General features: G+C 36.9%; 1 protein-coding gene across 7 annotated transcripts in view; it reads left to right on the top strand.

Annotated features, from left to right (window-relative positions):
• Window positions 1–25094, top strand: part of LOC149065710 (uncharacterized) — a 75232-nt gene extending 50138 nt beyond the window's left edge. The window contains exons 3-8 of one of the 7 annotated variants that reach the window (XM_089253947.1): window positions 5103–5444; window positions 9403–9683; window positions 10286–10481; window positions 11232–11330; window positions 11432–11573; window positions 15334–15461. In XM_089253947.1, coding sequence (XP_089110073.1) covers window positions 5103–5444; window positions 9403–9683; window positions 10286–10481; window positions 11232–11330; window positions 11432–11573; window positions 15334–15370 — 1097 coding nt within the window. In that variant the 3' untranslated portion in view covers window positions 15371–15461. Of the gene's footprint in view, window positions 1–5102; window positions 5445–9402; window positions 9684–10285; window positions 10482–11231; window positions 11574–14793 lie in introns of all 7 variants that reach the window. The other 6 variants (XM_089253949.1, XM_089253950.1, XM_089253948.1 and 3 more) reach the window with 6 other exon arrangements.

Genomic DNA, 25094 nt, shown 5'->3' with positions numbered 1-25094 from the left:
CTTCCAGCTTTGGCAGTAACATATATATCGTGACGAATTCTCTGATTTTAATTACCAAAAAATGAAATCTCTACAGAAAACAACAAGAAGTTTATAAAATAAGTTGATTTGTTTAAAGCAGGGTTTTTTTTAACCATTTTCTGCCGTAACTTATCGTTTAAACGTTCTCTATAAATGCTTCTGGTTGATAAAGATGATCAGTTCTCAAAAATGAATGAAACCAGTCCAGGATGTCTCAACAGGTGGGTAAACAGGGCCTGAAGTCAGGGCCCCGAATCAAACAGGGGACCAGAAATTATTGGAAGCTTTCACTAATTTTTTTTGATAAAAATTTCTCTCATTACTTTTTAATTAATTTTAGCATTATTTTTCTTCAATTCTGGAATCATTTCCTATTAATTATCGAGTTGTTTTCCATGGAAAAACTTTTCCGGATTCATGCCGAGATGAACTCGGGAAGAAAAGCATCTGGTCTACGCCGGGAATCGAACCCAGGTTCTCTTACAAACCACTCAAGTGCACTACCGTATACATCTCCGGAGACACGGTCCTGCCTTCCTTATTTCAGGCAACGTAGCGTGAAATACGAGACATTAGCAGCCTTCCCTAAACTCGGCAATTGTCCCTTAACTTCGATTCCCACGGCGGAGAACAGATGACTTTTCTTTTCGAGTTCACCTCGGCATAATATCCAGAAAAGGTCTATTTATTTGATATATTGGGCTGAGAAAAAAGTCGTCTCACAATATTGATTTTCTTTTTCATTAAATTTCGGATGCTGACTTCTCACCAAAAAATAATATTAAATAAAATCATACGAAAGTTTCAACAGCTGGCTGATGCAAAGATAAGTGGATGATGCATCTCGCATCAGCCAGCTGTTGGAACCTTCGTATGATCAGTGGACAGTGGCATCATCTTCGGAAATGAAATCGTGGCTCAAGAGGCCCCAGAAATATCTGAGTCCCAGTCGAGGCCACCGGAATCGTTAAGAAGCGTTAGGAATCGTCGAGAAGCGTTAAGAATCGTCGAGAAGCGTTAAGAATCGTCGAGAAGCGTTAAGAATCATTAAGAAGCGTTTGGAATCGTCGAGAAGCGTTAAGAATCATTAAGAAGCGTTAGGAATCGTCGAGAAGCGTTAGGAATCGTCGAGAAGCGTTAAGAATCATTAAGAAGCGTTAGGAATCGTCGAGAAGCGTTAACAATCATTAAGAAGCGTTAGGAATCGTCGAGAAGCGTTAAGAATCATTAAGAAGCGTTAGGAATCGTCGAGAAGCGTTAAGAATCGTCGAGAAGCGTTAAGAATCATTAAGAAGCGTTAGGAATCGTCGAGAAGCGTTAAGAATCATTAAGAAGCGTTAAGAATCATTAAGAAGCGTTAAGAATCATTAAGAAGCGTTAAGAATCATTAAGAAGCGTTAAGAATCATTAAGAAGCGTTTACAACCAGGCTGTCAGTGAATCCATATACGAATCATATCACGAGTACCCGTGACTTTCGCCCTATAGGTTAAGAACACTTACCTATATATATTGAAAAATATCATTTTTTATATGAAAAAAGAAAACAAATTAATTATGTGAACTGGAAAGCAAAAAATGAAAACTTCAAACGGAAAAAATATAGAATTCAAAAATGGGAAATTCAAAAAAGAATTCAAAAATGAAAAAAGTGTTATAACCAGTGTCTAGGGCTCTCATCAGGGGGAACACCCGTAACAACTTTTTTAATTTTTGAATTTCTCATTTTTTAATTCTTCTATATTTTTTTCCTTTTGAAATTTTCATTTTTCGCTTCCAAAGTTCACTAATTTATTTTCTTTTTTCATATAAAAAATGATATTTTTCAATGTTTTTTCACTACACTGCATATCACAGCTGCCTACGGCACTGGTATTGGCGAGTTTCGACAAATTTTAAATTTTCATAATGTTCATTTTTGTAAATTTTTCTATTTACCTATATAGAACACTTACCTATATTTGCTCGGGAGAAACTTTGACATTTAAAATGAAAAAAAAAAAAGAGCTTATTAAAATTTCACAAAAAAAAAAAAAATTTAACAATACTCTAAAAACTCTTTGTTAATGAGAGCCTATTTAGCGGAATAAATGGGGGATTTTTTTTCTTTTTCGGTACCAAAATTGAAGTTCATCCACTAATGAACGTGGAAATTGTGCTCAACGGAGAGAATCGTGTCTGGTTATTCATCTTCCATGGACAAATCGATGATCCATTAGAAGGGAAATTCATTTTTTTTTTTTTGCTCACCCCCAATGCTTCTGCTGTGGAATAGTAGGATGTGTGCCCATATGAATCAAAGGTAAAAAAGGAGAAATTTTCACAGGAAAAGGAAGCTCAATTTTTGCAGTTTTCTCGTCCTCCAACAGCAGCTCCTCCTCCCAGTTGTTCGTAGACGAGCGATAAATCCAGACACCGTGGAAAAACGGAAAGGATCTCGTACGATCCCAGGAACAGGCGCCACCGATCCTGAGAATGTGGGACACGTGACTTACTTACCCCGTCTTACCCTGCCTGCTTACTTGCTTGTACTTAGCACTGAGCACTGGAATTCCCTAAAAATTGAGGATGAAGGGATTGCTTGTAGATGAACGAACGGTGGGTGGGAAATGGCAATGGAGGCAAGAGCACTGTGGTATGCATCTATGTATGTGTGTATGGTGCCGAATCACCACTAGTATAGACAAGGAGACAGCGGTCCCAGAAGAATCGATGGAACATCTCGCTAGTGAAAAGATGGGCAATTCTTTCAGTTCTAGAGAAGATGGGGTAGGAGGGTATAACTGTTGAAGACATAAGATTTAACACGCTTGTCACTTTTATTCTTTTTAGAAAAGGAAGGTCATTCCCTTGCTGAAGGTCACACTGGTAGTACTACGAATCTCTCGTATGTTCTGAGTTGTCTATCCATCGTCAGTTTGTAGGTTGTGCAGTTTACAGTCGAACTCGGTTATAACGACATCAAAGATTCTTTAAATGTTTGTTCCCCCTTGGGGATACATCATTGACCGTGTTCTGGTCTGGTGTGTAAAATTTTGTCGTTACAACGAAGGTATACGTTTGAAAAACGTTTTAGCCGTACTATAATGTGCCTACTGTTTCCTTAAGTAAGCCCTTACTCTTTCTTCTCAACCGTTTGGCTATAAAAACATACTTTTAATTAGAAAAAGTATTCAAATAACGTGCTCATTTCAGATACGTAATTTGTTTCATCAAGGGCCGAAGTTGGACCGAGATGAAAAAATTTAAATTTTTATAGTTCCCCTTTGTTCTCAACCATCAATTAGAAAGTTTTCGCTGTCTCTATTCAGCCCAATAGAAAAAAAAACCATGTTTCTAAGTTCAGTAATTACTGAGATATTTGAGTTCAAAACGCTGAAAATGACGAAAGAACCGCATATGAAGAATAACCTCTGTGGATGCTGGGAGCAGCACTCTTAGCGATTTAGGCACGACGTACGGAGCTTACGTCCTAATCGCTAAATATCTAAATAACAGGACGTACGCTGCATTCGTCGTGGGAGTCAAGGCGGTTAATCACCTGCTATAGCTCCTTTTTACTTGATTTTAGTTTGCGGCCTCCCATTAATCCCCTGTTATGGCTTCGCTTTAATTTATTCTCACCTATCGCCTCTCTTTGAGTGTCCCAGAGGATGAAAGCCATTGTTTCAATACATCGTTCCCTTCCGAAATATATGTATACATATATCTACGTAATTTGAATATTTTTATAATCGAAATATGTGTATTATCAACGGTTTGATAATACACATATTACTTAATAAGGACTATTTTTTGCATCCTATACTCTGAAAGAGACAGATAGAAATCATCATTAAGATAAACCACTCACCTGATGGGTTTTAATTTTTTTCTGCACAAAAAAAAGTTAGGTTTTTTCATTCTATTCATTTGTCTATAACTAGGAATAACAGAAAATTACAGAAACTCATACCTAATTTTTTAATTTAAAAATCTTAAAATTTTGATTCACTTATTACTTTTTTTGAGAAACTAATTTGTTTTCTTCAAAAGCTCTTATTTGAATTTTTTTGCACTGAGTATAAGTAATACAGCTTTAAATATAACATATATAACTGAACTAGATTATATACATCTATATAATTAGACTACAAGATTATATATGTATATAAATATCATTATTACCTTTGCACGAAGCCATAGTGTTTGGCAGATTTAGTTAAATACTTATTTTTCGTTAGCACCCTCTAAGGGTGAAAATTACGATGCCCGTGCAAGTCAATTTCGGGAAGAAACGGATGCCAGTGTCTGAAACGTGCATGCCACGCAAATGGTTAATTAACCAAGAAAGGCCAACAATAACGATAAATTATTTTGCGCATTCATGTGCTTGTTAAATCACCAAATTCAATTTGATGGTTGCATAAAATAGAAACGAATACATATGCTTTGACGTCGTTAAATATCTCGGCCGCGTTTTAATAATTCATCTTGTGAAGAGACATGCCAGCCTCAGGTGAAAACTTTTACTTTCTTCGAGGGTAAAAAAAGCACATAAAGACACTGAAAATGTTCTCATAAATTTAGTATAAGAAACTGAAGGTGAGAAATAAAAGAAATATCCCACCCGGTGCATTAACTTTCGAGCAAGAATAAAGGTAAAAAAAGAAAGAACATGGAAAAATGATTAACTTAAGGCTTTTGATCTTCTTCCACCAAGGATATTCGTTTACTTAAAGATTGCGTAAAGAATTTCCAGATACTTCGATTTTAGATTTTTTTTCCCTTTTTTTCCATTTTTACTCGAGATAACTCGATTTTCAGATATTTGGGAAAAAAAATTAATTCTCGCAAAACTAAAAGCTCATCGGTTGGTTTCCTCTAAAGAATGTTTGAAAATTAGTTTTTTTTTATACAGAAGACATTAAGCGACTCATAATTACATCTTTGTTAATTATTTTTGTGCATTCATAGCGTGAATACTTACTTGCAGTCGAGTGCTATAGGACTCAATTTTTTGAAACACATTATTATTTTTCATAACGTTTACATTTTCTGAAAGACTAAACTTATATCTTCTCTAATGCGTTATACCGACAGGCATTCAGGGTAGCTCGACTGTTGCAGATGGAAACGAAAATCCAACAGAGGAAAACAAAGAAGATGGCGATCTTCAGCCCGATCTCGTTGAATATGACTCGGAACCGAAGGCTTATCCTCGAGGATCTTGGAGACAGAGTTGTTGTTCCAGTGCAAACAGTAAAGATCCTTCTCCGACTTCTTCTACGGACAATGAGCTGTGGACTTCAGTTTGTGATGACGTGATTGGACGTGGACGGCTCGCGAACTTACCTGATCCGATGGATGATTCGTCGCATAGTGTCAGTCCTGCTACGCCTCCTCACACTGTCGACCAACAATCTTTCCACTTAAGAAAAACAGGTGAAAATCTTTATAAATATGTTACTGGACTTACCTAATCCAGTATTTTTATATCACCTGAGTTTAAAAAGTCTTCTATTGCAGGGAAACTCCCACAAAATATCCACCATTAGTTATAAAGTGAAAAACACATTTCACAGAATCATAGGAGGAGATAGACTTGAAAGTCTGGGGGGGGGGCGATGATAATGGCTGGGAGGGCATAAGGATGATGTCAATTCATATATATGTATATGTTACTGCCAAAGCCCGAAATTTGCCAAATCACGACGGGGCCAGCCACTTCGCGAATTGGCCGATTTCGTTAAATATTGACCCAGTTTAGCGAGATCGCCGGTGATCCCTGGCCAAGTCCGATAACGAAAGACATGATTCGGGATCATTCGGAGTTGGCGTATTTTTTCGTGATAAATTATGTCCACGTTAGTTATGGCAACCCATCAAATCGCAGCCACGATGCGGTAATAATTTATATTCTACAAAATTTGGCAGAAAAAGTATATGTTTATACTATAATTATTTTTATAGTTTTTCTCTCAAATTTCACTTTTTTCTCTCGTAACATGGAGCTAATCCAATACAGCTGATACAGCTGCTATACATAGGAGGGGTTCACGACCATAATTTTTTTTACTGTTCGGTTCATTGCCATAGTGAGCTAAGTTCGTAGTTCACCTACTTTCTCAGGGGTGGCGTTTGTTTTCACAGCTGGTGAAGTAATACATAATACTTTCACAGCCATACTGAACCAAGTCCATTCTTGATTATAATTTTGATTGCCTCGTTCCTCTTTTTCATTATATTAATCATTTTCAAGTCAAAATGAGTTGTGATTTTGAGTCTTCTGGAGAGTAATGTGCTCCTTATTCATGATCCATCATATGAATCAGCGGATGATAATATTATCAACGGTAGGTACCTAATATTGCAACTTAGCTGGGGACGTGTTTATAGATGCTTTAATAAGGATTGCATTACATCAGCCACTTCAGACTCTAAAGGCAGACATACTCCTGGAAACAAAATTGACAATATAGACATTATTGATGACATAAAGTCATTTCCCAGCCCATAAAAGTCACTATTCCAGGAAAGATAATCTTAATAGAAAGTACCTTCACCCTGATCTTTCAATTCGGGAGATGTATGACATTTGTGTAGAGGAATGTGCGGCAAAGAATGAGATCTCCGTGAAGAAGAAATTCTATTACAAAATCTTCAGCACAAAATTTAATTGATACTTTAACCAACAAATACATGTAAATTATGCGATGACATATCCATGAAGCTTTTAACAAAAAATTATGAAATCAGTAGAAAAAGTCTTGAAACAACGAAATCTCCACTTGCGGAAAGCACAGCAGGCTAAAGAGAAAATGAAAACGGATAAGGATAAAAAGAGGATAAAGCCTCGAATGACAGTGCTGTACATTCGACAAAGAGCTCTTCCTTTTCCTAAGCTTTCAACATTCGTAGCATGCTACAAACGCAATCTATATGTTTATAACTTTGGGGTACATTCCTTGAATGATAATATTGGATACATATGTACGTGTGGGATGAAATAGAAGGGGGAAGAGGTTCTGAAGACATTTCTAGCATTGTTATGAGACAAGAGAGAAAGCCTGAATATAAGAACTGATTCTATATTACGAAGCATGTGGTGGCCAAAACCGGAACATAAAAATGGCCTTACACTGTTGAAACTAGTCAATAGTACAGATATAGACCAGCACAGTCAATTGACCTCAAATTCCTGGTTATTGAAAGGGAATAATTAAGAATGCAAAGAGGAACAAAATACGCCCAAAATTTTGATTTACAGAAGTTAAAAATTATGATTTTTATTCTACCACATCTTTGGAAGAAGCTGTCACTAACAGAAAAAAGGACACTGAGGAAGTTTGTTTCAGTTGGTTGAATATCAGATGGCTGAGAGTTGTGAGAGATTGGCCCTTCATGTTAGAATTCAAAGAAACCCTCAATGAGAGGATCTGCCTTTACGAAAAATAAATTTGGAAAAGCAGGTTCGTGGACGAAAGTCGCTTTCTTTGTCTCAAGTCACAATGCATTGTACGTGGACCATAGAAAGATCACTTTGACCAAAAAGAAAGATATAATGGATCTTTTCCCATACATTGCACCTATATATCATGTGTATTTCAGAATCTTCCACAGTGGAGGCAAATACTAGGCTCCAAGCTACATTCTCTAGAATTTATGATGATAATATTTTGTACAGTGATTGATTTACGACAAATGGTAACATTTTTTACTCATTGTAATTGATTTGTAGTTTAAATATACCTAATGGAAATATTTCAAAATCAAGAATTTTTCATAATATAAAATAAATCATAATAAAATGTTCTTCACTTCTACATTGTAGCATCATATTTTTTCACGTAGAAGCTTCAATTCACAACCATAGTGGATCAAGTCCTCCTTATTAAAGAAAGACTATAAATTTACAACAAAAATACTTATTATTTGTAAAAGCAAGGCTCTAAAAAAATGATAGCTTTAACTAAACTTTGACATATTTAATTCTTTACATCACTTGACCTGAATTAATTATCTATCAAAAACTTTAAGGCGTTGTTATTCATAATGAAGATAAATGGACTTGGTCTATTATGGTTGTGAACCACTCATATATAGACATGTATCACACGTTGGCGATTAAAAAAATGGATTTGGCTCCTACCTGGCCGTCTTACATCAGTACATTGAGCTTTGGCCAGGGATCTCCGGCCACTTCACGGAATGGCCGGCCAAAGTACGAATCATTTCTGCAATTCGGACTTTGGCCAATTCGCGAAGTGGCCTTCCCCGTCGCGAATTGGCCGTACTTCGGGCTTTGACAGTAACGCATATACGTTAGATAAGTCGGCTCCGCCGTTGACGCTGGGGGAGGGGGAGGAGGGAACGTCCCCGTGGCTCCCCTCCACCGCATCTTCGCCAATGCAACACGGCCGACATCAACTTAAACCAGATATAATTCATCTCACAAGCATTTTGTTGCGTTTAAAATTGCTTACAGAGTGATTCCTCGCATGATTTCTTCGTCGTTTATGTTAATGCAACTTGAATAGGGAAAGCGGAATGAGACATAATATTAAATATTATACGACTGCATACGGAAACCCATACGAATTTTAAATATTCAAAAGATACGTCCATATTTTTAGACATGATCATAAATTGGTGCTGCAAGATGAATAACACCAATTTCCATCCCGGCTTGATGCTCACTTATCAAAAACAGAAGATTCTGGAACATTACTCATATTCTTGTACAAAAAATATTTATGGCACGTCCTAACATATTATTTTTTGTATAACTCGCAATATATAAGCGAATATTGCTTACATATGCAAAAATATGCTATATATGCTACAAATATGCGTTTTTATATTATAATGCAAAAATATGAATACTAAGGTGTCAAATGGTAGGGGAAAAATATAGAATACCTTCATAAATCTTCGGTGATTTATGAATATATAGCCTACTTCTTATATAAATGACAGCTCACTAGGAACGTTTTTGTAAAATATACTTTTTATTGTATGTAACTCGTATTTCATTCACTGGAAACTTCGTTGATGCAACCAACATCTTGCATTAAAATACAGTCTTGAAAAATTTATCAGACGCGTCACTCTTTTTTCTAAACGAGTAATAACAAATCAAGAGACACGTTTCAGAAGTCGTTGCGAAACTTCAAAAAGCACATGATATCAAATTAAATGAAAGTTTTAGAATTTTCGATATTGAATCCACAATGTACCTCGAAATCGCTTAAGACTTCAATTGAAATCGTTTGGAATCTTCGTTAAGACATAATTAATTCACAAAGTGATGAAAAAGCAATTGAATGAATATTTTACTCTGCGCATCTCGTTCAATTTCTAATTTGATTCAGTAAATGTTATATCGTCTGTGCATTTCCAGGCTTAGATGATAATTCTTCTACACCACCAATATTTTTCGCCAGTTCGCGCAGAAGTTCTAAATGCTCTTCTTCAGACAACCATCATCAACAGCCACAGATGACGACTCAACTCTCGTCGTCTTCAAGAAGTTCTCGCAGTGAACCTGACAGCCGGCGAGACTCTCGGTCAGGATCAAGCAGTGGTGGATGCGCTACTGGACGCAGAGATTCCAGAACAACACTAGACTCTTCGTCGGTTACCGGGAAAGATCGCGATTCCAAGTCAGCTTCTTTAGAAGAGGTCAGTGGAGTTGGAATTAATTACGATTTACAGCTCGGGCTGTTCATTATTAGACTGGAAAGTAATATTGGCAGCCTCAGGATTAGCGAGGCCATAGGCATTTTTTTTTTTATCGAGTCTCCACAATTAACGATTCACAAAAGTATAACTTTGTTTCATATTATGCACTTTTCTGAACTTCAACTGCTCCTTTCCTGTGACTTTTACACACCGTTCATTTGGCTGAGCTCAGCTTTACAAAGTTTCAAAAAAGTAACTTTCATTTTGGACATTGGAATGCAGCTTCATTACAACGAGGGAAGTTCCGTAACACCTCCAAGAAGTAAACGAGAGCTATTGCGAGGCTTAGAATTGTAGAGGCCAATACTGTATTTTCATTTGTTATATCTGCAAGGCCCTCCGAAAATAGGAGGCCCAAGTCAGTGCCTTGTTCACTTTTATGTGGGGCCGGTACTGAAAAAATATGAACTGTCATATAGAACAAATTGACGCTATTCACTCAGTCATTCACTTATTTAATACATAAAAAGATTCAGCCACACTAGATAATATACGTAATTAGAGAGAAAATAGTAATGATACATTATTATAATATTTTTTAGGTGTTAGATTCATTATTGGCGATACCTTCTAGTTCTCGCTCTTCCAGTCCGACTTCACCTCGAAGATCAGGGGCACCAAACTGGCAAAATAAGTCAACGGCTTCGTTTTCAAGACCAACTTCATGTACGAGTCCAACTTCATTGCAAGATGATAGTTATACCACTGGAAAACCTGAAGACAGTGGAGAAGAAATTGGTTCGATATGTTGTTGAAATTATTAGAAAATTTCCAATAGATTTTACAATATTCGTCCATAACTAACTATAGATGCCACTGAAAGAAGGATACGTTAAAAGTTTTATGCTTTCCACTATTTTAGCACTAAGACTTTTTGGAAAAGGTTTAATTTGTCTATAAGTCATTGTCAATGAAGTGAAGTACAGTATATTAGCTTGGGAAATATCGATGGAAGTAGATTCATGGGCATCTTCAGGAAATGGTAGTTATAGCTAGTATTCTTACATTCAAAGCACGCGAAAAGAATGACTTTACTACTATTTTCTTCTTATATTCGAACATCTTTATCGTTCTTTACGACGGCAATATGGAGATTGCAGTTTTAGTGCTTCTCTGGAGCAATGAATATTTAAAGAAACATGTGCCGTAAAAGTCTCTTTGTAAACGTTTAAAGCAGATTGAAAATAACGATACCTCGGAGAAGAAATGTTTTCGACAAAAGATAGCTCTAAAGTCAACGTAAAAGCTCTAATACACATACATCGTCAATGTTTCTATGAGCGCGATTAAAGTACTTTCACATCATGCATGATGTATAATATTACAACATATAACATAGTAGTATACATATTTATCATACTACGTACATTTCTTCACCGAGACATCTTCTTAACCACGTTTCAAGTCAATTTGTTTCCTTCAGAGTATGTTCAATCGATCATGTCGTTACTTCGAAATTGTAAAGCAAATTAATGTGCTTTTTTACAGGAGAATTCAAGTCAAAGAAGGAAGCGTACGATTCAATGGCGGTCATAAGCGTAAGGAACCAAAAGAATCTGGACATCTTTCAGGACCATCACCAACAGGGTAAGACCTTCGATGACATCAAATCTATATATCCCTTTCTCCCGCCTAACACCACTAATAGTAATAGCACTACTGCTCATCTTTCCCCTACCCCCGCGGAGGAGGTCGACTCAGAGGTCAACCCTGGTTCCTTCTGTCGCAGCCCTTCACCAGACGAAGACGAAAAGCAGTATCGATCCTCAACGAGCATGGAGGTCTTAGTACCAGAAGGCGAAGAACAAGAAGTGTCCTCCTACGCCGATGGTAAGTATGACACTCAGAGTAGCGAGATCAATTCTTTCTCTTTTCATGCACAACTTTTTGGAAGAATGTCGGTTTTTTTTTCTTATTGATTCCTTTGAACTTCTAGATGGTGGCATGTTTAGAAAACTTGGCATCGGCATGTAACATGTAATGCAAATGATTGAATAAAAACCTGCATGCTTAAACACTATCAATAGACAAACTTTTGTATTGCTCCGGAATGACAACGAGATTGTTCTAGAAATGCGAACAACCATGAGCGGTTCGAGATAAAATATTCATCCGTACAGACTTCTTTTTGGTTCCACCTTTTGCGTATAAGTCACACCAAGCGGTGGAGGGGAAGTACCCTTTGTATACGTCGCGTGACATAACCAATTTAGTCGTGTAAGTTCCTACGCTTGGCTTATATTCTTCACTCCCCAATACCGATAAATATTTTATTTATATCTAGTTGTTCTCATCAGCTAAATGTAATGCATCAAAAATTACGAGTAAAAGTTACGAATTTCAGTATTTCTCTGCATTAATAGTTTTATTACATTTCGTGAAAAAAATATAAATAGCCATCGTTAATTTTTTTCGAATGAAGGGCTATGTTCCTTATGTTTCATGTGAGACCTGGTATGCATCCAGCCTGGTATGCATGGCCTAGAGGGCATGGCCAACCTTTGTCAGGGATGTCGATGTGCGTTAGCAGTATTGATATGTGTGCTTGTTCTTTAAAATGGTTCTTTTACAGCAGAGGTCTTCAACCTTTTTCTAGTCACGAGCACTGCCTGTACCTATCATAAAAAAAAGAGGCTCCCTAACGGCATGCTTGGCACACAAATGCATAAAAATAGGATGGTTTCAATCCTAGAATGTAATTTGTACAAGGTGTTTAATTGGAAAGTTGATCAAGTGCTCGCGAGCATCGAGCACTCTGGGTGCTTTAGGGAGCACCATAGTGCTCGCGAGTACGGGTTGAGGATGCCTGTTTTACAGACTGATGCTGAGAGCCGCAGATGAACAATGATTAAGGCAAGGGAACCATGGATGGCAAAAGTTTTAAATTCCCGTGGTTTATGGCAAATGAAAGCTCAGAGTACAGGTTTAGTTTGAAATTGTTTTCTGTTTATGAGGACGCAAACGAATTCTCACAATGTCTGTTATGAAAAATTTGTGCGAATAATTATTGCAATTTTTTGAAATAACGGTGAAATATTGACTGCTTGAATCTTCTCCAAGTGTGAGTATAGAAGAAGCTATCAATTCAGAATCATGAAATGAAATGCAGTGGTTGTTTATATCACCATCAGATTATATAGACCTTTTCCTCCTAACCAAATCATGGACCGCCGCTCTGTCTCAATCAAGAGATGTAGACGGTCGAAGAAGACCTGGGCCATGCTTTAAAGATCATGTAGGTCAGGACTTTTCAACTTTTTGTATTCCATGGACCCCTTGTGCCGATAAGGTGAAAGCCACCCCTTCTTAGAATAATATTCAGTATACGGGCGAAAGTCAGTTGCACTGTCCGCAAAACCTGCCAATCAAATCCGAGGCACAGAACCTGAATTGCACAGAACTCCCTTCTTATTCCCAAGGATTAGATGCACTGGGGGGGGGGGATGTCACCAGACTCTGTACATACGAACCGAACCTCCTATAGATAAGATGAAGTAGATGGTGTTGGCAGTATAAGTAGAGCAGTGTTTTTTAACCCTTTTTCGCCCATGGCCCCTTTCGACTGTACTTTACAATCTTAGTCCCTTTGTCTTATCAAAGGGGTCCCATCCTTCCTCATCCAGGAGTGATACCCTTCCCCACTTGTTTTTTAAGTAAATTTATGGTGAACAAAAATTTCATAAATATTTGGCCGATCTCCGGACCCCTTATCCCATGAGGGTTCTTGGGAGGAGTTGTATGCATAAAATACCATCTCAAAACCATAGGCCCTTGGGCAAAATGACGTTCTGGGGCCCCGTTGTTAGTTAGAGAAGCAACAGCAACATATTTACTTACTCATGAAAATCATAGTACCATATCTCTCAAGTATTCCCTCTATGGGCATCAGGCACTGAGCCATGGCCGGATGAACCCATGCGGCGGCGGCACTGGTTCTATGCAGGGTCATCTTAACAATATTAGTGGGCCCCCCCCCCCCAGCTGGAAGAACCTGCCAACCAAGTTACATATTCCTAAAAAAACATAGTATCAGATCTCATTACCATAAGCCCCCCCCCCCCCGGCATGCATTGGAGGCCCCTGGACCGCGTAGAGTAGCCCATGCATTAAGATGATCCTGGTTCTATAGGCAGGGCTGCTGGATTTTGAAAGTAGTCACACTTTTTCCACACACACACACACACACAATCATATATATCCTACTTAAAAACTCTATTTCTTCACATCTGAATTTGTTTGTTCCCTGTTCTTTGTTACCCTCCATTTAACTTGATTTTAACAGATCGCCCCAGAAGTATAAGTACAGAAAACTCACGAGATTTTGTGCTGTATTCGCAGAAAAAATCAAATCAAGGTTCAAAAGATGGAGAAATTTTATAAAATTAAATTTGATGAAATTTAATTTTATAAATTAAATAATTTTAATATTAAATTTCTACCAGCAAATATATTTCATTCCTGGTCTTTAGCCTGGATAAAGTACGAAAGGAATGTAGCGCGAATTGGAAAAAAAAGTCTCTCTGTCAACAATTGGTACTTGTAGAGAGGGGGAGGGCGGTTATATGTCCAGTGCAATTCTCGGACACAGATAACGAGAGCAAAGCAGTGCAATGCGATCACCACGCCCACCTTCCAGTACAACTGACTCATCTCCCAATATATATAAAATATAAGCTAGCATGATGAGTTAATTGTTTTCTCATTCAAGTTCAAAGACCTCTGAAATATTCCCAAGGACCCAAATGTTGCCCGTGGAACCCTGATAAACACTTTTTGCAATGAAATGCTTTTTTTGCCTAAAGATTCAATCGATTTCCTCTTTTTGTGCTTTAGATTTATTTTTCGATGTGATCAAATTTTTGCAAACTTCTAGGTTAAAATCTTTGGTTAAAACTTTCAACTGCGCAATCTCGTTGTCATTCATAGCTGTTAGTTGCATAAGAAGCATGGCTGTCATGACTTTCTAGTCGATTAACATGCATGTCTTACTTATAACAGTGAACTCCCCTCTCTTTTCCTCTCTCTCTTTTTGTCTCTTTGTTTGAAATAGATGATATAAATTTGATGGAAGATTTTGACAACAAAGAATCCATAGAGCACCGTGAACCTTCTCCAATAGAACGTCCTTCTTCTCCTTGTCCTTCTTGTAGTCAAACGGGAGGCTCCCCAGTACCGTGCTTCAGCCACACAGACGAAGATCTCTGCGTTAATCCTTTTGTGGGACTGGAGCCCGGCTCTTATTGCCGGGGGGTGGCTGAAGGGCGTGAGAGGCACTCCCTCTGCCTTGTACTTCTTCACCTGCCCTGCATGTTTTGTGCACGACCTGTAGCACCTCCTTCTGTTAACACCTTGCATCACCAAAATTCTCACGACCCTACCCGTAAAACTAGCACTTCAGAACCTTCTACTCCGACGCGTGCACAAGTGCCTGGCATGACTGAAACGGTTATTGCTCGTAGCTGTGGTGATGGTTTTTCTCATGGTGATGTCCGTGATAATCGTGGTGCTATACCCCGTGTCACTCGCCAACCAACACCTGCTGTGCACGATCCTTTTTTGACTGACTTGTCCGTTGTTGGTTCCGATTCAGGGCATGGGAGAAACACAGAACCCGGACCAACGGCTAAAGCTTCGACAATCGATGAAGAGTCCACACCTAAGAAGTCTGGGAAGAAGAAAACATCCGGCAGTTGTGCCGGGACGAACAGCAGTCACCTAAAGTGCCATCGACCAAAATGCACCAAATCCCTGCCCGTTGAGGAAGCTAGAGCGAAATTCCGGACTTGTCCAAACTGTTACACATATTACTGCAGTAGGCAATGTAGAAAACTACACTATAGCCGTCACAAAGATCAATGCCCACACACGCGCATCAGTAATCTGTGCAAACAAGTTTTGATGAAAGCCAGAGATGATCACATGTCAAGACGTCACCTTTCGCTGTGTGCAAAACGTGGTTTGTTGTCTAGGGGCCGAGGGGCTGTGAAACTGTTGTTTCTTAGCCCTGAAGATGCCTTAGATTACTTGGTGCACGGATGGGAAAACTCGAAAGGCCAAACATTATACGTTTCACGATCCGATTTGTTGCCGCAAGAGATGGGTTCAGATGTTTTCAGTCAAGTGCGATCTTTCTGCGACAAATACAATCCAGAACGAAAGTTTATCCTCCTGGCTGCTATAACGGTTACAAGTGGTGTAGCGGCTCCGAAGGGAACTTTCCGCGATCGTGATGTCGTGGTACGAGGAGCCAAAATGCATTTGTCTCCTTCTTTGCCAGAAGACGACGTCCAGACTCTGATTCTCACTTTGACTAATGAATCTCAGGCGGAAGAAGCGACTCAAACAACTGTCGAAGAACGCAAGAAAGCTCTCAATTCAGTCATGGAACAATTAGATGCCAGAGGAGTGGATTTCGAGAAATGCTTTCCGGACATTCATCATAAAATTGTGAATTTCGTCGAAAAAAATGAGCCTTTCGTTCCGGTGAGCATATTTCCAACTGACAAAAGAAGTGGCCGCGTATTCATGTGTATTATATTACCTTGGGCCGATGCTGATATCATTGGAAACATCTCGGCTAAAGCGATTTCAACCAAATCTTCAAAGAAGAGATGGATTCGATAAAAACTGAAATTACATTTTTTTTTTCATCACGTCGTATTTCTTATATATTATATATATACTATATGAAAAGGGGCTGTGTTTTTCGGTTGAAATTGAAATTATTTTTCTGTGATTCGAAAGCTTCAAAAGCGAATTTGTTCTTTCTCGTTGCTGAAAAATCAGTCAAAAAAAAATATATACTGCACTGACTTTCAAAACGCCTTGTGTTGAGAATCAAATGTTAATTAAGAAAAAGAATAACAGACATTTCAATTAATTTTTTTTTCAGCCAGCAGTATACTGTAGCGTTAACACTACACCGTGCCGTATTCATTACAAATATTTTCATAACGATGTAAAATGATGATTACTATAACCATCATCATATATTCATTGAGGTTTTTGTAACATTCTCATTATATGCTTCCAATGAAAAGCCGAATCAAATATTTGTGCAATATGGGTAACTTAATTCAAAGATAATAATCAGATACATAAATTTATACATATAAATATAACTTTATTTATTTAAATATTCTAAGCATTTATGAATTATAGTTTTTATATTGAACATATAATGACATAAGAAAATTCATGTCGTTTTGTCTTTCATAATGAAGACAAATAATAAATATACAGGGGTTGGATAAAATAATATGGACACTTGTGAAATGAGACAAAATCTTTATTAATAGGCTGTTGGCCCTCTCCTTTTGCATTAATGACAGCTTTTATCCGTCGTGGGATGGACAAATGAGTCATGCACCACAGTCACGGGGATACGTAGCCACTCCTCCTGCAAAAATGTCACTATTTCAGAACGTGCCTTTGGAGGAGGAAACCTATTGCGCAGTTTGGCCTCCAAAATATCCCACAAAGGTTCAATTATATTAAGATCAGGGAACTGAGCGGGCCCCACGAAGTGTTGCAGTTCATCATCGTGTTCATCAAACCAGTCTCCGACAATTCCAGCAGTGTGAACGGGCGAATTACATCTTGGAACACAGGTCGAGAATTAGGAAACTAATATTGCACCAATGAAGATGTCGGCCAGAATGCTGACATAAACCGATGCTTTAACCCACCCATTCAGGACAACAAGTGGGCCGATACCATGGTGAGACATGGCGCCCCACAGCATCACTGGTCTCCCTCCATGCTTAAAAGTACAAAAGGAGACAATCGACGTCATAAGCTTGTGCTGGCGTTCTCCGAACGTAAACACGTTCGTTAGTCTGGAATAATGTGAACGACGATTCGTCTGACCAGATGACATTCTCCCATTGTTGTTGTGTCCAATTCTTATGTTCGTGACACTATGTTCGTCGTTTCAAGACATTGCATGGTGTCACAAATGATTTTGGAATAGTCGCTCTACCTTGTATGTCTGCTGCATGCAGTTCACGGCAGATAGTTTTTGTCGATATACCTTCCTGTAGATGTGTGTTCATCTCAGATGTTATCTGGGATGCTGTTATCTTGTGCTTTCTGGCCACACACACACAATCCGCTTCAAAACCCTTCTGGGTCAGCCATCTTCGACTTTCGGCCACTGTTATGCTTGGTAAATGATGCCTTTCCCTGTTTGTTATAGGCTGTCATTACCATCGACACAGTACTTCTCCCGACACCAACAAGGGTGGCCGTTTTCATTACTGTGCCCCGGCAAGGCGGGCTCCAACAATCATGCCTCTTTTGAAATCTGTGAGGTCAACTATATATAACGAAGTTTTAACGCCCCAATATACATCGCATACGAACGCTATCACTGCTACGACTAGACTGATGTGTGCACATTATCGCCCACTAAGAGGAACTCTTCCACACTAGAGGGCGGGTGTATACGACAGGCTCCCTCGAGTGTTGTTTTTGCACAGGCGTTCACATTATTTTGTCCAACCCCTGTATATTATGATTTCATATACACGATAAAGGTTTGATTAATTCATTACATGCGTCCAATTGAATCTCCATAGCAGAAATATTAATCGACATTTCTACTTATAGGCTACAACCAAGTATTTATTCTGAATCCTAAACAATATTTTTCAATGTTGTATTGATTTTTTAATATGATTATTTAAATTTGAATATTTTTATTGGGTTGGAAATTAAGTAATGCAGATGACGAGACCCCGATTTTAAGGTTATGTTCACGAAACATGTGATTTATCACAGGGAGTTTTACAAAGTTTTTACGTATGTGTATTATTCTTAATTTAAAGGGAATCGTTTATGTTAATTGCTGGTAGCAATTAAACTGACAAAGCAGATTCACCATTGTTTGCTCATGATAGTAACCCTGCCAATTCCATGAGAATCATAACGGTTATTTATCCTGCTGCCATACCTCAACGGCAATCACTTGCCGTTAGTGCGTCTCAAAATATTGACAGCACAGCGCCCTCATGGTGATATCAAGTCTGGTTTACTCTGGATTCCCTATAACCACTGAGTAATCACGTATCAAAATCTAGACTTAACACAACGATCAATCTCTCCAATAAAAAGTCTCGCCACAGAGAGCGCCACAGATCTACAACGGTACAAATATTCGAATATTGCGCATCACTCATACTTCGAAAAATAGATGGCAGCACTAAAATCCACGCACAATACTAGATACGCACTCAGACAGTTAGGTACGCATGCACACTTCCGGCACAACTCATTCGGTAGTAAATTGTCCATGGTGATAGACCTAAGAAGTGCTCTGTTTGAAAGAAAGAAAGCACGACACCCTTGTTCGAAGTGTTGTGCGACGCACACTTCGAGTAACATTGCTTTATGTAGTTTCATTGAATCTCAACATTTGTGGAAGACCGGGTCCAGTTAAGTTTTCTTATAAAAATAGAACTTTCGTCCTCAGAAATGTACAGCTTGCATGGCTTGACATGGAATGGAAGGGATTACAGATCTCTGGCCCGAGATCCTCTCTATTATTTTTTTGTTTTGCGCACTAAAACATGACAAAGAAAAGGCCTTGTGAAAAATCCTGGTCTGGAAACTCGACAAAAGCACCCGCCTAAGTGCCCTGCTTTGAAGGATGCGGGGACCCTGGATGGTTGTAAAATTATGTGAATAGGCCTACCTAAAATAAATTCCTCTAGTGGCCAGGTATCAATGTCAGGAGACCGGCGGAATAAAACATTGACTTTATAAAACACTGACTTTCGAATAATCAGACCTTCCCTAAAGTGACAGACCATCAAATGTCAGTGGGTAGGTCAACATAAAGGGTATAAAAACACCTTCTGCGATAGAAACAGGCCGTATTAAATAAACTAGACTATATTTCTGACAGATTTCGGAGAAAAACGGGTGAGTTTTATTTTCTATTCTCATTTCGGAGGACATTACTTACTTTCTTGCCCAATAATTACAAAATTGTTATTCGATTTCTCACAAAATACGAATAATTTTAACGTAAACGATGTAAGAATATTTTGATTATTAATTATAGAGGTTAAATACTGTGTATCACGAATTGAATTTTTTAAATTTCTTTCTTGATTTGTTGTCTAATAATTCGTTGAAAATAGGTATCTCTTCACTCTCTGATATTTTAAAACGTAAAAAAGACAAAAAATGTAGGAAATGATCACGTTGCTTCTACTTACGATCATCATATAATTTTTCATTGAGCTATAATAACTTGTTTTAACACAGTAAGAAATCATCGGTATGAACTTTACATGTTAAGATCAATGACATATGTGAGTTCTATTATTGCATATTAAACTCTATATGGGGGAAATGGTCACGAGGCTGATGTTGATGCATAAAATATAAATGTAAAAAAACATCGGAAAAAGTCTAATCATATCACATTCAGGGCCGTTTTTAGAGCATACTGGCCCCCGGGCAAAGGGATTTTTACCTGTCGAGATATGTTTGCTTTCGAAAATTTTAACCATATCTCATTTTCACGAGGCCCCCTTTCACACTTGAGGCCCCCGGGGCCTTGCCCGGGTGAGTCCATGTGTTAAGACCGCATTGATCATATTTTAAAATATTCAGAATGTTCCTGGTTGTATTGACACCATAATCGAAATATATATATATTTTTTGTTTATCTCGGGATAAGAAGAATTTGAGTTGATAAACCGTTGTATAAAAGGATTCAGACTTCCAAGCATTTCCTCCATTACTGTGATAGAGATCTTCAGTGGAATAGTCAGAAATCGTAGTCAATACGATTTCAACTGTCCAGAGACGACTGAGTCGCTATCAAACGACTTCGGTCGTCTCCGCACACAGCCGATGAGATCATATTGACTCCGTATCCTGACTGATCCAATGAATAACACTACCGTAGTTGTGAAAGAAACGTTTGGAGATTGAAATGTGTGTGTCTTTGGACACCCCTGGAAGACCAGTCGTGAAAGCCTACGCTCTCATACATTCTTGGCTTACGAACAGTAGTTTTCTAAGAGTCATTGGATTTTTTTTCGTTTCTGTGAAACGTGTCCTATCGAAAAATATAAATTCCCAGGCGCATTAAATAGTTAACGCCCCAGCCGTCGAGTCGGGATTTGAATTCCGGTTTGGACGTGGATGTCCTGAAATCTATTTGAAAATTTACCTTTGAAGGGCAAGATGCCAATACAATTAGTTTTTCGTCAATATTTATAAGTCGTATCTTGAGCTTCTTAATTGCTCTTTCCCACAGATAATGTTTATTATTTTAATCCCAGGTAAAACATTTAAAAATCAAAAATATGAGTTTCCTTTGGATCTGCAGAAGCCAGGAAAAACTCATAGAAATTTCAGAAAATTCGCAAAGATTACCAAAGTATCAGTTTCGTGATTTTTTCCTATTTTTTATTTGAAAAAACATGTTTGAGAATGAATTTTTTAAGTGCAATATATTCGAACTTAAATTGAATTTTCAGTTTTAGGTGGACGAGAGAGAGGTTCCACGAGAGAAAATTAGTATATAAACCATTTTTATAAACTTAACCGGATATTAATTAAGCAGTGAATAATGTTCTAATACTTATATGTTTTAACGAATAATTACAAAGGGAAATAAAGTCTCGAAAGAATATTACAAATTTTACATCCAAAATTATTTTCTTACATTTCTTCTCGGTATTTTCAAAAAATATTTAATCGCAATTAAAAGTTGATAAAAATTATATATGAGGGCACTGATGCGGATATGTACAAATATGTACGTGAATTACAAATTTTAAATTATTAATATTGAATTATTAAATGTTTGATCTTGTACGGGATTCATTTTGGAAATAAAGGAACGATAAACAACCTTTATCTTACTGGCTCTGAAACTACGTTCACAGGACATGTCGTCGGAATGTGTTAAATTCAAGTTCAAAGTGCTTTATTCTGAAGAAAATGAAACCAAACCCTCTTGCAAAATTATTGCCGAAGAAGAAATAAGAAGACGTGTGCGCATTGTTACCTTTGATTGAACGGCAAATGATGCTGTGGATTGACAAAACGGCCATGATAGTGCAAGTGTTTTCTCGCTCTAGTCCGATGGCCGTCTGATATAAAATAGAAGTGTATTAAAAATGTCAATACACTACGATGTCACGTGATATCTTTTTTTGCTTATATTATGGATGGTGATTCTCATTTATGTGAAACTTGTACCATACCAGTTTCATTGTTACCATCTAGTGTTTATAATGTCCAATTTCATCATGTGTTGTAATTGTTATTTCATGATAAAAAATATTGTTTTTTAAACTGTAAATTGCTCTGATGAAGATACAAATTTTGAGCTCTGGGTCACCATTGCCTTATAAAATGAATTCCTGTCTAAGAGAGAAAGAGAGGAAAAAATAAATTCCAGTATTTTTTGGCAGCTGCAATGAAAAAGTATAAATATTGAGAATAATTAATTATGCGTGTTTTTTCTTTTATGGATGAAAAGCTCGAAATAATTAAAAAAAAAGAAGAAAAGATGGATTTATCTGACATGAAAAGTATGATAAATATATGGAAAGCAATGTGCAGATTTGTTATTTTTGTGCAGTTTTAATCTTTGCTGTGATATAATTATTAGTATTAACTCGATTCATTATAGAACTGTTCGTGCCGAAATTACGATTCGATATTGACTCCTAAGGAATTAAAACAGTATTTCATAAAGGTACAGTTATTGTATTTAAAAAAAAGAGAAAAATTACAAAATACCAAATGGAAATTTTTTTTTCAACTTGTTCGATTGTCATCAATCAATCAAATATTTCCATCTGTAATACGATTCAAAAATGTCTTCCTTTAAGATACCTCTTGTACCTTTTCACTCTGCCAAGTGTTTCAAAGCAAAGTGTACATAAATGTCAGTAGAATGTAGATTTCTTTAGACCCCCCTTTTTTTAAACAATAAGAATTAGAGATGTAGTCAATTCATATAACAACTACACTCAAGTGATCTTTTTCGAGCCAGTGGCGTATACGAGTACTTAATTAACTGCAATACATACTGAGATTGTCTCGGTATTTATTTATTATTCAGACAAAAGTTGAGATTAGTGGGCGCGGAAGACATTTTTAGACTTTCCAGAATACTTTTTGGATACCTTAAAATGTTCAGCTTTGATTTAATTATTTAAAAATGTTAAGAAATTTATAATTTGACGTATTTCACGAAAATAAGCGATTTTGTACAAAGTAAATTTACCCAGTATTGGTAAAATGTTTTGAGTATTTGCAACTGAATTGTATTCGTGTTCGTTTAGCAAAATTTGGAGAAATTTTTTTTTGCAGTACTGTACAACGTTCGATTTAGCTTACATGTACAGTGAGCAATTCATACCTATGCCAGAAGTGGGAGCACTTCTAATTTTAAAAGTAGATCATCCAAACTATCACGAACAACTCGAGATATTCATAAAATACGTAGAGAATGATACTTCCCGGCATGAAATAATTCGTTAAAAATTCCTTAGAAGAATGTTTACGAGTTTCGTGTGCGGTTCAGTCGTAGCGTGATATAACCGTTCAAAGAGATAAAACAACAAAAATCCGAGACATTATTTTATAAATAAGTGCTTATTTCAGAAACCTCATAACTGACAAAAAATTCGATATAGAGTTATACTGGTTTCTTGAAGTTGATTGATTGACGCTTCGTTTGGTGCAGAAACCCACTAAAACAACGTTCTGTATACTCCCATTTGGGGTCCTTGAAATATTTGTTTAGTACAGAAACCAATTAGTGCATTTAGAAGTTTTTCTTAAATATATCAAAATTTGTAATTCTGTACTTAAGGCGTTTCTGAAATAAGCGATTCAAACGTAAAAAGAGTAATGAAATAGATTCAGTTATTTGAGAAAACTTGATCCCAACTTGGATTCTAGTGTTTTCCAAATTGCTGAGCACATTTAGATTCTTTCATTTTCCCAATGTTGTGAAAGAATGACATTCGTTGAGACCTTGTGTCTCATGGAAGCATTAATCCTTCTTTGGACTGCTTTTCTTACGGACTCTAGTAATGTCTAACTGACGCCAAAGTTTTGAAGTCTGACAGCTAAAGAACTGCTTCCACAATATCAGATGCGTTAACACAAAATCTTCTGGGCCAAATAAATCCAAACATCAAGGAATATGTCAAAACACATTCCCAGTTAATCCTCATAAAAGAAGAAAAATATTTCTTTTGTTCTGGTTCATTAATTAACCGACATCGCGGCTCGACGCTATCTTGAATTTTATCCGAAACGACTACTTACGTCATATTCTGTACAAATACTGTAAAATCTAAATTTTAAATTCTTCTAGCATACACATTTTTAGCTTCAAAATCTCTCTTTGCATGAAAATTTTTATTTTTGAAGACATTCGCAATAAAATTGACTCGGGATATTTCTATTACAACACGTCAGTAAATGATAACAATTTTTAATACATTCATTGAAACGTGAAAAGTGCTTTTAGCTATTATAATAGACAAGAAAGATCATAAACAATTAAAATGCGAGATGAAAATCTTCTATGGTTATGTGTTTATTAACCTTACCATTTTCTTCTAGTTGAGCGTATGTAATATATAACTTTAAACTTTTCGAGAGAAGAAATTAGTCTCATGAGAGCTTTCATGGTAGATTTAATGATGTCTGTTAATACTTGAAACTGGTATGGCAGATTTTCTCTTTAGTTTTGAAACAGAAAAGGAGCTTTTCGATGTTAGATCCGGATTTTTGGAAGTAACTGAAATCCTTTTGATCTTTACATGATCCAAGTATAAATTAATTAATTTATTATTTATGTAAAATCTCATATGTGTTGGTTAATAATACTCGTATACCACTTGGGGGGTTTCTGATTTGCTTTGGAGGTAAAAGAAGAAAAAAAAACAATTATAGAAATAAATAATATTCTTATCAGAAGTCCAAATGAGCTCTACATTCGAATTTAATACTTAGAAAACAATTTATAATATGATTGAGTGTATTTTTTCTCTTCATGTTGTATTTCTGTAACTTTGTTGTTTTCAACTGTTCATGTGTTTGAAACGGTTGTAATTTTTACAAAAAAAGAAAAAAAAAACCTGTTTTTTCTGGATTGCGGCGTCAACATTTATTCAATCTTATAATAACAACAGGTTGTGACTGTAATGATGAATATACGCTTTACAGTTCTACTACCGTTGCGGGAGAAAAAAAAAAAAAAATGAATAACGGTGTTATTAATGTTTAAATATATTCCTATGTACTCTGTGTACCAATAATATTCAAATTTGATTTTTAATAAAATTTTTCGGATTCAAA

The sequence above is a fragment of the Pholcus phalangioides genome, unplaced genomic scaffold (assembly GCF_987345545.1).
Source record: "Pholcus phalangioides strain wild (caught in Gottingen) unplaced genomic scaffold, Ppha-v1.0 ptg000039l_1, whole genome shotgun sequence".
Lineage (NCBI taxonomy): Eukaryota > Metazoa > Arthropoda > Arachnida > Araneae > Pholcidae > Pholcus > Pholcus phalangioides.
Note: the sequence above shows the minus strand (reverse complement) of the source record. Positions and strands in the feature narration are given on the sequence as shown.